At 47.1% G+C, this 16,976-nt stretch overlaps 1 protein-coding gene across 5 annotated transcripts in view; it reads left to right on the top strand.

Annotated features, from left to right (window-relative positions):
* Positions 1–16,976, top strand: part of LOC147105115 (uncharacterized) — a 104,784-nt gene that overhangs the window by 41,066 nt on the left and 46,742 nt on the right. For all 5 annotated transcript variants that reach the window (XM_086011197.1, XM_086011196.1, XM_086011195.1 and 2 more), the window contains exons 5-7: positions 1,523–1,662; positions 10,115–10,221; positions 15,521–15,628. In XM_086011197.1, the coding sequence (XP_085867323.1) occupies positions 1,523–1,662; positions 10,115–10,221; positions 15,521–15,628 (355 nt within the window). The remainder of the gene's footprint in view (positions 1–1,522; positions 1,663–10,114; positions 10,222–15,520; positions 15,629–16,976) is intronic.

Genomic DNA, 16,976 nt, shown 5'->3' with positions numbered 1-16,976 from the left:
ATTTACTGCGCTAATGACTTTAATCAGTAATATTGACCTTCAACAAACACCATTGCTGTAATTTTAGCCTTTAAATTTTTATATGTCAGGTTTTTCCCCAGACAATTTCCTGCCCTCCTGTCCTCTCCTGAAGGCATTGAGTCCCTGCTGGAGCTCGGGGCACGGGGGGCACAGGCTGCTGAAGCCAAGCACCCTCTGCTACCTCAGCCAAGTGGCCATTTTGCGTGAGTGAGCCGCAGCCTATTTAGAAACATAGAAACATAGAAGATAGGAGCAGGAGTAGGCCATTCGGCCCCTCGAGCCTGCTCCGCCATTCAATGAGATCATGGCTGATCACCCAAACTCAGTACCCTGTCCCTGCCTTCTCCCCACATCCCTTGATCCCTTTAGCCTTCGGAGGAGCATCAGAACCTATCGGATCGTGTTCTCGCCCAACAGCCACACCCAGTGCACGTCCAGCAGAGGCTCGCTCCCCAGTCCGTGTGGAGTTAGCTGGTCTGTGACATGAATCTTGTCATTCATGTGGAAATAACTTATGAAATAATACTGGGTGGCCTGCTGGTGGCGCTGTCCAGGGAGAATATAAATACTCGGGCATGGGCCCAGCTTGCTCAGGACGTTCTTTAACAGGAACTAGTGAAGGACACAACTAGACCTCCATGTTGAAAAACAGTTGATTAAAGCTTTGTTTAACGCTTAGACCAAGTGCCTAGTAGTTTTCTTACGTCAGTCTGTATGGGTAAACGCACGGCAGAAGCCTCCAGTGTATAGTTTTCAATGAGATTACAAAGCTTCCCCCCCCCCCCCCCCACAAAAAATAATAAGTCAAAGGGGTTTTTTGATGAGAGGAGATTTGGGAGATACTGTTTCCACCGACGGAGGGGTCGGTTAGCAGAGGGCACAGACTTAAGGAAATTGGCAAAGAACCAATGGGGCGATGAGGGGAAATGCTTTTACTCAGCGAGTTGTTGTGATCTGGAATGTGCTGCCTGAAGGGGTGGTGGAAGCAGATTCGATAGTAACCTTCAAAAGGGAATTGGATAAATACACGAGGGGGAAAATAAAAATTGCAGGGCTACGGGGAAAGAGCGGGGGAGTGGGACTAATTAGATAGCTCGACCGAAGAGCAGGCACGGTGACCCGAATGGCCTCCTCCTGTGCTGTATGATTCTACGTGATGAGTGGGTTCAAGCTGTCGGGACTGGCTGTGGTGTGGTCGTGTGACGGGGCACTTTCTTGACCTGTGAATGTGCTGTGTCGTGGATTGATTGAGGAGATGTGTTGTTGATGGCCATAAATCTGATGGTGCGGGGCCGGGGGGACAGGGACCTGAGCGGGGAAATGAGTGCGTCCCCGGAGTCGGCTGAAACGGCTCGCAAGCTCCTCCTGGTGGCTGATCAGGTAGCAGCATTGGCAGCGAGGAGGAGCCGGGTCTAAACTGAGGAATTGCTATGTGGCACCAGGTGTTTCATTAGCTGCAGTTTGTTCACTGGTTTTCTTTCTTTTGATGCCTTGGTCACAGGGAGAACAAAGAACACACGATCCATGATGACAAGAAGCTCACTTTTCCTGAGAAACCTGTCAAATCCGGCAATGATTCTTCGCACAAGAGCCAAGAAAGCATCACAGTTTTCCCTTTACCTCCCATGAAATTGGAGCAGGGTGAGGGACAATTTCTAGTTTACTCGGTACTTTTTAGTTCAGTGATTTGTTTTCAGTTGTTATTCCAACACACTGAAAAATTTCCTTTCAGTGCTGTCAGCCAGTGGCTCAGTGGGCAGCACCCTCCCCTCTGAGTCACGAAGGTTGTGGGTTCAAGTCCCACTCCAGAAACTTGAGCACAAAAATCTAGGCTGACACTCCAGGGCCGTGCTGAGGGAGTGCTGCACTGTCGGAGGTGCCGTCTTTCGGATGAGACGTTAAACCGAGGCCCTGCCTGCTCTCTCAAGGTGGGTGTGAAAGATCCTATGGCTCTATTTTGAAGAAGAGCAGGGGAGTTATCCCTGGTGTCTTGGCCAATATTTATCCCTCAACCAACATCACTAAAAACAGATTACCTGATCATTATCACATTGCTGTTTGTGGGAGCTTGCTGTGCGCAAATTGGCTGCCGCGTTTCCTACATTACAACAGTGACTACACTCCAAAAGTACCTTTTCCTGCTTTTTTCCAGTTCTGACGAAAGGTCATCGACCTGAAACATTAACTCTGTTTCTCTCTTCACAGATGCTGCCTGGCCTGCTGAGTTTCTCCAGCATTTTCTGTTTTTATTTCAGATTTCCAGCATCTGCAGTATTTTCTTTTCCAAAAGTACTTCACTGGCTGTAAAGCGCTTTGGGGTTGTGAAAGGCGCTATATAAATGCAAGTTCTTTGAACCAAATACCTTTTTACCTTTTTTCCACCGTTGAGACCAGTTGTTTCTTTCAGACCTCACCGCAGTTGTGTCAGGGGCATATCTCATGACATAATGATGGTGTGTAAGGCACGATGGTACTTGAACCCTGGACACGATGATCTGTGAGATGCTAACAAATCAAATGAAAGGGGTGGGAAGGGAAGGGGCGAAAGGCCTCTGGTCCTTCTCCATGGCCAAGGCGCTTGGCCAATATTGGGCAACCGAGTCCGCGACAGATTTATCACCAATTGTATCGACCCTGCCAACTACTTTAATTCAACGAGGACGGGAGGAATTGCCCAGAGATGAAGTTGCTTAAATGGTTGCATTCTTAGGACAGGCTTTATATTATTTTTAATTAAGTTTATATTTGGTTGGTTATATCGCAATAGGCGATGTTTGTGCTGTTAATTATTTTTAAACGTGCTCGGCGTACTTTAAGAACATTTCCCCCCCGCCCTCGGCCCCAGATCGCAAACCAGTGAGGAAGCTTCGCACGAGCAAAAACAGGAAATGCAGGGAAAACACAGCAGCTTCCCTCCACAGCTGGAATGAGAAAAGACAGGTTAATGTTTTGGGTCTAACCCTTCGTCGCACCTGGTGCTCTGACAGAGGACTGTACACACAACATTAACCCGTTTCTTATTCCCGCTCTAATGAACCTGCTGTTGTTGGTGTAAAGTCTGTGTGTTATATGGCGAATTAATACACAGACTACAAGAGTAACTTTAACAGGACTTTACTATTCGAAGGTCAGGGCGAATCTGCCCAATAACTCATTACACAGCACTTGTATACCGGTGTGGTCACCACCGGTATTACAGTATACAGCAGCCAAGATAAAGTAGTGCAACCCCTAAAATAGTTCTCTTAAAGGTGGACGGTTACATACAATAGTTCTCTTAAAGGTAGAACGTTGCATACACTACAATCCTCCCTTTTTAGCTTACAATATACCTATTCCCCATTAAACATAACATCATAACATATATCCAACTTCATGTAAAAACAGTTCACAGATGCAGTCTCTGCAGAAAACAGTTCACAGATTCAGTCTCTGCGGAAGCGCCTCCTGCGCTTCCTGACTCGGTCCGGATAACGCCTCGGTGGTGTAGTAGGTTCACGTTGCTGGGGTGACTCATCTAATAGTCCCTCACTAGACCTAACAGCTTGAACTTCCGTAACTTCAGAACCAGCCTTGCTGACTTCTAAAGGCTCGAGTACCTTGGGAAGTTTTTCTACTTCCAAACGGATTTGACTCAGTTCGGAAGGACCACGTGCGTAACCTGGTAGAGGTGATAATGGTTCAGATGGGTCATCATCTTCTGCTTCGTCTTTTCCTTTTCTGCTTCTTGGAGACTCTCTGGGCTCCGCTGCCAGCTGCATGCACAGTTCCTCCTTCTCTTCCTCCTTTTTCCGTAGTAGCGCCACCATCTCCCGGTGTTCCTTAGACTTTTTGTGATTCTTCATGGTTTTTGCACTTTGGGAGTTTTCATCACAAGCTGGGCAGAACAGGTCATCGTAATATTCGGTGTCGTCCAACAGGTCATGGTAATATTCGGTGTCGTCCTGAGCTAGGCCAGCGAGAGGGTCTTCTATTTCCTCCATACCCAGCTGGACGTTAGCCAGCTTTTGTTCCAAATCCAGACATCTTTCCTGAAGAGACTTCTTCATGCGTTCAGCTTCATCCAGCTTTTTCTGGGCTTTCTGCAAGTCTTTTACTAATGACATCATTTGTGATTTCAATACTTCAACTTCATTCGGAGATTGATTGATCGGACTATTCAATCCCTCTACTGGAGCAGCTGTTTCAGCATTCTGTTGTTCTACATTGACGTGAGTCAGCGTACTTTTGGCATCCAAGGGCTGCTCTGCTGCAGTCTTCTCAGTCTGTGTTGCAACCTCAGCTATTTCAATAACTTTTGAGAGCTCCGAACCCCTTTCCTTTGAAGATTGAAGCTCGTGTTCAAGTTCTTCCCATTTCAGAGTCTTGTCCCTCAGCATATGAAGGAGTTGGCTGACCGTTAACTCTTCTGACATCAGACGTTTCCCAGTATCGTCATCCTGTGTTTTTGATGGATAGGCTACAGGGCTGTTTGTAACCTTGCACTGGGGCCCCTTTGCTGCTTTTAATTCTCCATCATCTGCAGCCTCCACCATTCGAATTTCAACAAATGAATCATCCGGTGATGCTGCCCCCAACTTCAGTAGGAGCTCGGAATTCATGGCAACCAAATCAGCCTTTTCTGCCTGCAACCTGCTAACAAGCGCCTTCAGTTGCTGAACATCTTGCTCCACCAGATTAGAGCACGCACCTTCAGAAACCAAATCAGCTTTGATTCGTTTGGCCTCCTCGCGCAGACGGTTTGTGTGCTCCTGCTCCATTTTCTCCATCAGCTGCTTCTGTTGTCTTTCCAGATTCTCCCACTCTGTGTCAAAGAACTTTTTTGTTGCATTCATCTCTTGCTCAAGACGGCGAATCATTTGTTCTAATTGCTGTTGTAGTTTGAAATGGAGTTGAGTTCGAGCCCGGTGTTCCTCAGAAATGTGCATGTCTGTAGACTGGACAGACTCAGAATTCTCTGTCAAACTATGTTGTTGTTGTTCAGTGGAATTCTGTTCTGAAACTTTGTTCTCCTCTGAAGCATAAGCATTTATGCACTCCTTCGTTTTTCCAACATTAGTCTGCAAGTCCATTTTAGCCTTGTCTTTTGCACATAGGTTGGTCTTACCATCATCAGTTCCAGAGTCTGAGCTGATTGTCTTCACCGAGTTCTCACTCTTTATGGCTTTTAGGAAGTGCCAGTCCATATTTATTTTCTTGATCCACTCCCGTCCCAGAAGTAGTGGACCCCCCTCAGGCAGTACATATAAGTCCATTCCTTGGTGTTCTTTGCCCCTGTCTCTCACCTTGACTTTTATCTTTCCGATGGGGTATACTCTTCGCCCCGTGTATGTCTGCAATACAATCTTGGTATCTCTCAAGGGAATATGTGAGAATAGCCTCTTGTAGTCCTTTCGGTTTATGACTGTTAGGGCTGATCCTGTGTCCAATTCCATTTTCACTTGGACTCCGGCTATTTTGAGCGTGACCCAGATAATTTGTAGGTCAGCTTCCTTACTCGCATTGTGAATTCTCAGACTACCCAGTTCCTGGCTGTTGGAGTCTGAATCCGAATTCTGTTCATCTGAATTCTTCTCAGCCACCTTGTGTACCTTGCTGTACTTTTCCTGCGGTGACTTTTTTTTGTTGCTGGTCTTCTTTCCTGACCGGCACACTTTAGCTATGTGACCAAGCTTGCCACATTTTCTACATTCCTGGGTTTTAAACCAGCATTGGTTCTGGTCGTGTGTTGTCTTCCCACAACGATAACATTTCGTTGTACCCGAAGTCATTTGATCCACGCTGAGTACCGCTGCCTTCAGCTGCATTTCCGCAGTGCCTCTCGCTGCGGCTTCGTGCGATGCTGCAATAAGGACAGCCTTATCAAGTGTAAGATCGTTCTCTTCGAGCAGTCGCTTTTGTGTTCCTTCGACAACCCGCACACAAACTTGTCTCTCAATGCCTCTGTCAGATTTTCCCCAAACTGACAGTATTTCGCTAGTCTACGCAGTTCAACCAAGTATCCCGCGTTGCTTTCCTCTTTCCGTTGCGTTCTCGCATAAAATTTGAATCGTTCTGCCAACATCAGCGGTGTGGGGTTCAAATGATCCTTCAGGACAGCAACAATATTAGCGAAAGTCTGATCCGCCGGTTTAGCTGGTGATAGAAGATGCTTCAATAGCCCGTATGTCTTCGCCCCCATTGAGTTTAGTAAGGTTAGAGCTTTATCATCATCTGCTATTTTATTGGCCTCACAATATATCTCGATGCGTTCTACATACGTGGCCCAATCTTCCACCTCGGAATCGAAGTCGTTGATGTTACCATGCTTAGGCATCTTCACTATCTTTCTGAGAAACAACAACGAATTTGTTCGTAACTTTTTTTTTCCAAAAATGGCGGTTTCCCGCGCTTGTCTTCTTCCCCGCCCACTTTCAAAATGGCGGTTTCCCGCTCCTGTCTTCTTCCCCCGCCTACTGGCGGCTTCCCGCGTTTCTTCCCCTGGCGGGAGGGGTAAGCTTTGCCCTCGGGCGACGACCGCTGGCTTTCGGGGTTCGCAGCCTGCGCGCCGGCTTCAGTTTATTCCGAAGCGCGAGAACAGCTGATTGCGCTCCTTGTTCCCTTCTCTCGGCAGGGCACCCGGGCGCTGGGGACAACCAGTTGGCGGCGCACAGTTCCAGCTCCCGATCCTTTATGGAAGCTGCTGTAAGCCGCTGGGCGGAGTCTCGCTCGGTCCCGTTTCCCCCCTCGCTCGGGCTCTGTCTCTCCCACTCGCTCGGGCTCTGTCTCTCCCTCAGCGGCTTTCAATCGCGCCTCCCAGCCCTCTCGCAGTCCGGCCCTTTCCTCCCACGGCTGCGGCTGAGTTCTCCGCGGCGCGCTGGCTTCAGTTTATTCTGAAGCTCTCCCGCTCGCTCGGGCTCTGTCTCTCCCTCAGCGGCTTCCAATCGCGCCTCCCAGCCCTCTCGCAGTCCGGTCCTTTCCTCCCCCGGCTGCGGCTGAGTTCTCCGCGGTTTGAATTATTTATTATTATCTCCCGCGCCTTACGATCCCGGTCGCAGCGCCTCGCGGCCTCGGTAGCTGCCCGGCCTTTTTCACCGGTCGCGGTCGAGCTGTCTCACGACGCTGTCGTGTCTCCCAGCCCGCTTGTAGCCCGGTCTCTCACACCGGCTGTGTTCCCGCTTGTACCGCGGCTTCCGTGCCCTACGCTGCCCCAGTCTCAGCGCCTCTGGCCCCGACTTCTGTCCGGCTCCTTTCCCCTGGCCGTGGTCGAGTTCACCGCCCTTGTCCTCCGTTTCTTTTTATTTTTCCCCCCTACTCACAGTCAACGTGGCCGACTTGCTTCTCGTGGCTGATCGGCGCACTCACCACCGTGACAGAAGGGACGATCACTGCCTGTTGCTGATGGAAGGCTCCGTGTCAGAATTCTTTCTTCTTCCTTGCTCTGCAGACTCGAGTCTTCTCTCAGCAGAACGACGAGGGCGGATGCCTCTTCTCGACGCTCGTTAACTGCTTCGGATGTATCGCTGCCGCAGGGTAAGATCGAACTCGTCGCCACTGTAAAGTCTGTGTGTTATATGGCGAATTAATACACAGACTACAAGAGTAACTTTAACAGGACTTTACTATTCAAAGGTCAGGGCGAATCTGCCCAATAACTCATTACACAGCACTTATATACCGGTGTGGTCACCACCGGTATTACAGTATACAGCAGCCAAGATAAAGTAGTGCAACCCCTAAAATAGTCCTCTTAAAGGTAGAACGTTACATACACTACAGTTAGGTATGGGCATTGACATGAATCAGTCATTCATGAAAGAAAGACTTATGAAATAATACTGAGCAGCCTGTGGGTGGCGCTGTCCAGGGAGAGTATAAATACTCGGGCACGGGCCCAGCTTGCGCAGGACATTCTTAACAGGAACTAGTGAAGGACACAACTAGACCTCCATGTTGTAAAACAGTTGATTAAAGCCTTGTTTAATGCTTAGACCAAGTGCCTAGTATTCTTACGTCCGGCATCAAGGGATGTGGAACTGAGGCGGGTAAATCAGTTGAAAGAAAGAACTTGCATTTCTATAGCGCCTTTCACAACCTCAGGGCGTCCCAAAGCGCTTTGCAACCAATGAAGTACTTTTTGAAGTGTCGTCACTGTTGTGATGTGGGAAAGTTGAGGTACAGATCAGTCATGGTCTAATTGAATTTAGAACAGACTTTTGAGGGACTGAATGGCCTGCTCCTGTTCCTAAGTTCGCATGCTGGGTATTTCCAGCATTTTCTGTTTTTGGTTTGATTTTTTGAGTATTTGAAATGTTATTTTTATTTGGAACTTACCGATGCTCTGTCCTGTATTCCCGCTCCAGTAGTAGCCTTGCACTCGCTTACTTGGGCATCACCGCGAAACCTTGGCTCTTGCCAACTTGTGCCCGAGTCCTCTAACTACATGACGTTTGTCCCCAGGAGGGGGAGAGCGTCAATTTCTCAGCGTGGTGGTGGTTTTTCAGTGCACGTTGGGGCAAGCAGTTGACCAAGTAAAGCAAAAAAATCTTTTGACGATGTCGACTAAAAGAAGAATCAAAAAATAAGTGATAAGCAGAATGGACCTGCATATAAGTGAATCGCAGATGTACATCATGGGGGCTCCAAACAACTGAGCATGTGCAAACTTGCAGTCAATTGTTCAAACTACCAAAAGTTGACCAGTGACTTCAAAAACACTCCGAGAAAGCCGATAGCTCAAAAACCGCTCTGAATGCAAACCTATGACATGTGAACACAAGGAATTAGACTGAGAGTGCAGTGGGACACCAGCTTGTCGTGCCAATAGCTGCCAAGATACAAAACATTCCATTGCTTTATTGCAGGAACCGGGGACTCTCCAACACCAGCAGCTCATTATAAATTTCTTCTGCTTCAAGTTTGTGCGCGACAAAAAAAATAGCATAAAGTAACATCTGATTGGTTCCAGTCCAGCCCTCTGGCCTGTCTGACTCTGACAGGCTCCAGTCTCGCCCTCCAGAATGAGCTGAGTAGTTTAAACCGACTGTCTCGAATGCCAGTGAAAAAAGTTGATTCTACTTGTAAAACGCTGCCAAGCTGATGATGGACTGAAGCATTGACTGTTGGCTTCAAAAAGCTGATGGTTGGCAAGTGTGGCATTGGAATCTACTCCACAGTGTAAATGGGTTAGATTGCAATGACAAACAGTGGCAATCAAGGCTATTGCAATGTCTCTAGCGTTAATGCAGCATGTGGGTGGTTTTAAACACTGTGTACTACAGTAATGTGCTACTCAATTGTATTATTACCGTTGCCCCATTTACCTAGGGTTGCTTCCAACATCAAGTGCCATCAGAGATGCTCAAATCTTTCTCCCAGGATGTTGCGAGGTGTCACTGATGGCAAAATGCCAGTGGCACATTGGCGTCGGGCCCGCCATCTTGGTTTTGGCATTCGGGAGGCTGAGCTTCCAGCCACCCATAGAGGGCAGTAATGACCATTCGCCCTTGCTGCCTTCCACAGACCTTACCTTGACAATGAACATGGTCTTGGGCAAAATGACAAAGTTACAAATGCGACTGAGTAACTGTGCATATCTTCCATTCTTGATGGAAATGGCCTTCTTCCAATCCACCTTGAAACCCTACACTCCCTTCCTCTCTTTGCTTGCCAATCTCCACTGACTCCTGTGGCTGAGCATATTGCCTTCAAAATTCATGGCTTCATCTTCACATCCCTTATAGACTTGTTCCATCCTACCTCAGTAGTCTTCTGCAACCCTTTCCTAATGCACTCACTCTGCTCTTCCCACTCTGACCTACTGTGAATCCCACCACCCCTCTGCCTCACTATCGCTTCCCCTTGCTCGCAGACCCTCTTCAAAACTTAAATCTTGGTTATCTGCCCTAACTCTCTCCGACTTTCTACTCGGTGTCCCTCACTCCCCTTGTAAAGTGCGATGGGGTGTTTAATTACGTGAGCAGTTCTGTATAAATGTCGATTATTACTGTATCAATGACGATCTATCGAGATGGCATGCTTGTTGAATATTTTAAACCCCACTTTTTTTTAAAAACTGGAAGCATGATTGGTGCAAATCATTATCTGGTTTCAGACACTTCTAAGTTGCTTGTTCCCGATGCTGCGCCAAAAGAATCTTCTTCGCTGCCAAGTTCATCGCTGTCGAAGAAGATAAGAAAACCTGTTTCTAACACTGTGGAGGTTGGTATTATCCAATTAAAAGGTTCCTCTGTGAAACCCAGCAGACTGATGATGTTCCAGAGGTTTACCTGTGAAGAAGGGACCACCTACTGACCTTGGAGGTGGTGCAATGAAGGTTCACTAGATTGGTCCCTGGGAGGAGAGGGTTGTTCTATGAGGAGAGATTGAGTAGATCGGGCCTGTACTCTCTGGAGTTTAGAAGAATGAGAGGTGATCTCATCGAAACATATAAGATTCTGAGAGGGCTTGACATAGTAGGTGATGAGAGGTTGTTTCCCCTGGCTGGAGAGTCTAGAACTAGGGGGCATAATCTCAAGATAAGGGGTCGGCCATTTAAGACTGAGATAAGGAGGAATTTCTTCACTCAGAGGGTTGTGAATCTTTGGAATTTTCTACCCCAGAGGGCTGTGAATTCTGAATCGTTGAGTATATTCAAGGCTGAGATCGATAGATTTTTGGACTCTAGGGGAATCAAGGGATATGGGGATCGGGTGGGAGAGTAGAGTTGAGTTGAAGATCAGCCATGATCTTATTGAATGGCGGCGTAGGCTTGAGGGGCCGTATGGCCTACTCCTGCTCCTTAATTCTTATGTATTGATGGTAGAGAGGAAAAGGGGGTCCTTGTCGCAGCCTTTTGCTTGTACATCATTACTTTGTTTAACCGCCTGTGTTTTTTTTTTCGGGAAGGTTATTTATTTCCAGCATTCATAGCACAGTGTAGCTTTGCACGTTCTGACTGTTGTCCTCTGCTCCTCTCCCCTAGAGCTCTGGCCTGGCAAGGGCTCTGAAACTGAGACTGGAGGTTAGAGCTGCAAGGACCCAATCCATTTGTGGCTGATCCTGGTCTTCTCCCACAGTAAAGTCTTTTATTTTTTTTTTCAATCCACCATTCTTTCTCTCCGTTCTGCCTTTGCTGAAGTACAGACAGCAGGCACCTTCTGATACCTTCTCCATAATTCATGCGCAACAGCAACTTGCATTTATATAGCGCCTTTAACACAGTAAAACATCCCAAGGCGCTTCACAGAAGTGTTATCAAACAAAATTTGACACCGAGCCACAGAAGGAGATCTTAGGACAGGTGACCAGATGCTTGGTTTTAAGGAGAGTCTTAAAGGGGAAGAGAGAAGCCGAGAAGTTTAGGGAGGGAATCCCAGAGCTTAGGCCTAGACAGCTGAAGGCACTGCCGCCAATGGTGGAGCGATGAAAATCGGGGATACGCAAGTGGCCAGAATTGGAGGAGCGCCGAGTTCTTAACATAAGAAATTCAATTCAATTCAATTCAATCCAATTTTATTTGTCATATGTGCAGCAGACGTGTGTACTGCACAATGAAATGTTGATTTTTACAAGTCCTCCCAACATTGGAATAAATATGGCATAACAATGATAAAAATACTAATAGAAATACAGTAATAATAAATAAAACAACAGTAATAAATAATAAATTATACGTTCATGAGTCTTATGGCCTGGGGGTAGAAGCTGTTTCGAAACCTGTTGGTACGAGACCGTATGCTTCGGTATCTCTTACCGGATGGGAGCAGGGCGAAGAGGTTGTGGCTGGGGTGGCTCGCGTCGCTAATGATTCTCAGGGCCTTCCCCTGGCACCTCTCTGGGTAGATATCCTGGACAGCAGGTAGTTTAATTCCTATAGTATGTTGTGCAGCTTTCACCACCATCTGTAGAGCCTTGCAGTCTGTGGCGGTGCAGTTGTCATACCAGGTAGTGATGCAGCCGGACAGGATACTCTCGATGGTGCACCGGTAGAAGTTGGTGAGAATCTGGGGGGCCATTCCAAATTTCTTCAGTCTCCTGAGGAAGAACAGGCGTTGGCATGCCTTCTTCGTTACGACGTCGATGTGATGGGACCACGTTAAGTCCTCCGTAATGAGTACACCCAGGAATTTGAAGCTGCTGACCCTCTCCACCTCAGCCCCTTCGATGTAGATTGGGGTGTGTCCCTCCCCCTGCCGCTTCCTGTAGTCCACGATCATCTCCTTTGTTTTGCTGATGTTGAGGGAGAGGTTGTTGTACTTGCACCATTCTGCTAGAGCTCTTACCTCCTCCCTGTAGCCTGTCTCGTCGTCATCTGTGATCAGGCCTACAACGGTAGTGTCATCAGCAAACTTGATGATGGAGTTGGAGTTGTGCGTGGCCACGCAATCGTGAGTAAATAGGGAGTACAGAAGGGGGCTGAGCACACAACCCTGGGGAGCTCCCGTGTTCAGGATCAGTGTGGAGGAGGTGTTTCTGCCTATTTTCACCACCTGGGGTCTGCCCGTCAGGAAGTCCAGGATCCAGTTGCATAGGGAGGTGTTAAGTCCTAGCTCACTGAGCTTGTTGACAAGCTTGGAGGGGATAATGGTATTGAATGCTGAACTATAATCAATGAACAACATTCTCACATAGGTGTTCCTCTTACCCAGGTGTGATAAGGCAGTGTGCAGTACAGTGGCGATGGCATCATCCCTAGATCGTTTTGGGCGGTAAGCAAATTGGAGTGGGTCCAGTGTGTCAGTTAGTAAGGAGTTGATGTGGGTTTTGACCAGCCTCTCAAAGCACTTCATGATGACAGAAGTGAGTGCTATGGGGCGGTAGTCGTTTAAACAGGTTACTTTTGTTTTTTTGGGGACTGGAATAACCGATGTCATCTTGAAGCAGGTGGGGACTACAGACTGGTACAGTGAATGGTTGAATATATCCGTAAACACGGCTGCCAGCTGGTCAGCGCATGCTCTAAGGAGTAATAGTCCGTAATAGATTGTAGTCCACTCCACATCCTTCGCGAATCTGAGCTATGATAGCGTGACTCCACTTTATCCGTGTATTGTCTTTTTGCATTTTTGATGGTTTTTCTTAGCTCGTACTTTGATTTCTTGTACTCATCTATGTCCCCAGAGTTGAATGCGATGGACCGCGCTTTTAGCATAGCACGGATATCGCCATTTACCCATGGTTTCTGGTTGGGAAATGTTCGTACAACAATCCTCGGAACAACGTCATCTATGCACTTGTTTATGAAACTAATGACTGAATCTGTATATGTGTTGATGTCATTGTCCGAGGCATTCCGGAACATATCCCAGTCAGTGGAACCAAAACAGTCTTGTAACATAGCGTCTGATTGATCCGACCACCGTTGTAGAGATCTCATCACAGGCTTTTCCTGTTTCAGTTTCTGCCTATAGGTGGGTAGCAGCAGGATGGAGTCATGATCTGATTTGCCGAAGGGAGGGCGGGGGAGGGCCTTGTATCCATCCCGGAACGGAATGTAAACGTGATCTAGTGTGTTCTTGGCTCGCGTTGGGCAGGTGATATGCTGATGGTATTTAGGCAGTACTTTCTTCAGATTGGCTTTGTTGAAATCGCCAGCCACGATGAATGCAGCCTCTGGATGGGAAGTTTCAAGCCTGCTAATGGTCCCATACAGCTCGTTTAGTGCCCTATTTGCGTCGGCCCGTGGTGGAATATACACCGCTGTAATGATCATGGATGAGAACTCTCTCGGGAGGTAGAAGTGTCGGCATTTGATCATCAGGTGTTCAAGATCGGGTGAACAAGAAGATGTAAGTAGTTCCACATTGGAACACCAAGAATTGTTGATCATTTAGAAATAGGAGCAGGAGTAGGCTATTTGGCCCTTCGAGCCTGCTCCGCCATTCAATAAGATCATGGCTGATCTACCTCATTTCTACTTTCCTGCACTATCCTCATATCCCTTGATTCCCTTAATATTCAAAAATCTATCGATCTCTATCTTGAATATACTCAACGACTGAGCCTCCACACATTGAGTTTAACGCGGGTCAGCCAGGTACTTGACTGAGGGAAGAGCATTACCCCCCTAGCCTGATCATGTCCTCATCTAATGTTCAATACATGCACTCATAGCTGGATGGTGATCAGGACAGGTGATGCATCACTTCCCCCTCCTTAATCCAGGAATGCTGTGGTCAACTGCAGCCCTCGCATAACTGCCCAGGTGAGATCAGCACAAACTGAGTGTTAGGGTGAAATTTATGTAGCTTAAAACAGCAACATAAAGAGTTAAAGAATGTATTGTAAGAAGTGAACTTGTAAATAAGAAACAATGGCACAAGACAAAGCAAACTCAGCTTAAGACTGGGCAGGAATTAACTGTTTGTGTCTGCTCCCATTAAAACCATTGTGCTTGACATTATTGTTGAACAGTTATTGAATGTGGGAAACACTAAATATTTCACAATTATTCAGTGGTGCAGCCTTCTGCAAACTATTTGCTGGAAGCCCTTTGGATGTATTAATGTAATTCTACTATCCTATAATGCAAAGTCGATGAATCAAAATTGTGTGTATTGATGAGTTACAGTAATTGGTAGCTGCAAAACTGCCCATTTTGTAATTAACTATTAAAAAGAGCCCAAAGTTCTGGAAGGTTCCATATCATTCCTGTGAGGACAGGGGAGTTGTTGCTGGGGGAGCATGATTGGTTGAAGACACCTGTGTGTAATATTTTGCTATAATGTATAAAAGAAGTTTCAATACTTTGTTGCTGGGGGAATGTAATTGGATGAGGACAAGAGAATTGTTGCTGGGGGAACATAATTGGGTGAACACATTTGTGTGTAGTGTTTTGCCTGTATAAAAGAAGATTCGCTATCACTGTAATGGTGAGAAGGTGATCACTAGACCGCTGGGTCTATGGCTCTTCTCCCAGAGCGCTCAACAATAAACTGAGCTTCTCCTTTGAGACAGACTCGAGTGAATCTATTTTTCACCAACACTGGGGATCAGACCTGGCCACTTTGGTCTGTATAGTTTGGCTGTTCAGTGGTAAACTCGCTGAGTTTGCAAAGGAGCTTACTGTAGTAACTTCAAAGCAAGGACAGTGAGTTTGGGGGGTGAGGCGGAGAGGGTCATTACATTGGCCTCTTAGCCCCTGTGCTAGGGAGGGTAAAACACAGACAGAGGTCCCACTCCTAACTGCCCTCATCTGACACCTGCCGGATTGTACGCCGACTTTAGGTAAGGGCAGATTTGCCTCTGGTTGTGGAGCCTTCTTTCCACCACCCCCCCAGCCCCAACTCCGCCTCATCTCACCCCCTCTTCATGGAATGGCTTGCTGACATCCATGGGGCAGTACCAGAGGGCAGTGGCACCAATGCCCCTTTACTACACGAGTCAAGCTGAAGAGGAGAGGAGGGGACAGAATGAAGTGTCCCACCCACAGCATTAATCTGTCTTTCAGTTTGACCCGCTGTGCTTCTCCAGCACTTTGTATTTTCTTTATCTCAAGTTTTATTTTTCCTCTCTTCAGGAAGAAAAATCAGAAGTCCATGTGAAAAATACTCCGTCACAGAATGTGGAAAAGAATGCTCAGGGAACAAGTTCGACTGCGCAAATTCCTGTCCGAATTACACCAAGGGTAAGATGAAAAAATTAGCTTTAATGAAAATGCATTGTTTTTGATGACATAAGTTGCTTGGGTAATAGCGAAGGATTTAACAATCGCCAATGTACTGTATAAGGAGAGGCAAATGTATATCTATTATGACTCTTCATTGTGTAGTCAGCCGTGGCTCAGTGGGCAGCACTCTCGCCTCTGAGTCATAGAAACATAGAAGATAGGAGCAGGAGTAGGCCTCGAGCCTGCTCCGCCATTTAATGAGATCATGGCTGATCAGAAGGTCGTGGGTTCAAGTCTTGCTCCAGAGACCCGAGCATAAAATCCAGGCTGACTCTCCCGGTGCAGTACTGAGGGAGTGCGGCACTGTCGGAGATGCTGTCTTTTGGATGAGACGTTAAACCGAGGCCCCGTCTGCCCTCTCGGGTAGACGTAAAAGATTCCATGGCACTATTTCGAAGAAGAGCAGGGGAGTTCTCTCTGGTGTCCTGGCCAGTATTTATCCCTCAATCAAAATCACTAAAGCATATTACAGGAAACTCTTTGGTATCCGGCACCAACCGGACCGGCGTGTTGCCGGTCGATTAAAAATTCCGGATGACGGAGAGGGTTATCTACCGAGGCTATTTTTAACAAACAGAAATTAAAAAATCAAGAAATGTGCAGTAAACAGAAAAATGGCAGATCGGAAGAGACTACCGGCAGCGCGGGAGAGTCAGACTCCTGTTATTGAGGTGTTTGGACTTCCGACAGCGACAAGAAGCCGAGTAGTGGCAGTTTGGAGAACTACCCCCACTGACTAACTCGGCCACCGCGGGAGACTCGGACTCGGCAACATTTCCGGTTATTGAGGTGTTGTTTTCGGAGTATGAATTTTGCCGGTTAATAGAGAATTCCGGATATTTATGTGCCGTTTAAACGAGAGTTTCCTGCATCTGGTCATTATGTCATTGCTGTTTGTGGGAGCTTGCTGTGCGCATATTGGTTGCCACGTTTCCTACATTACAACAGTGACTGCACTTCAAAAGTAAAGCGCTTTGGGACATCCTGAGGTTGTGAAAGGCGCTATATAAATGCAAGTCATTAAATGTGTTAGTATATCTGTCCTTGCACCTCATGGGTAAAGATCCAGCATAGTGTGATCTTTGTGGGCTCAAAGAATCATAGAATCTTACAGCACAGAAGGAGGCCATTCAGCCCATCGTGCCAGTGCTGGCTCTTTGAAAGAGCTATCCAATTAGTCCCACTCCCCTGCTCTTTCCGATAGCCCTGCAAATTTCTCCTGTTCATGTCTTTCTTCTTGACTTGTCTGCAGCCTTTGACACGGTTGACCACTCCATCCTTCTTCAACGTCTCTGCATCCTCGTCC

The sequence above is a fragment of the Somniosus microcephalus genome, chromosome 18 (genome assembly GCF_052327205.1).
Source record: "Somniosus microcephalus isolate GS21.2 chromosome 18, FLI_Smic_1.0, whole genome shotgun sequence".
Taxonomy (NCBI): domain Eukaryota; kingdom Metazoa; phylum Chordata; class Chondrichthyes; order Squaliformes; family Somniosidae; genus Somniosus; species Somniosus microcephalus.
The sequence above is the reverse complement of the archived record's forward strand: the minus strand, read 5'-3'. Positions and strand labels throughout refer to the sequence as shown.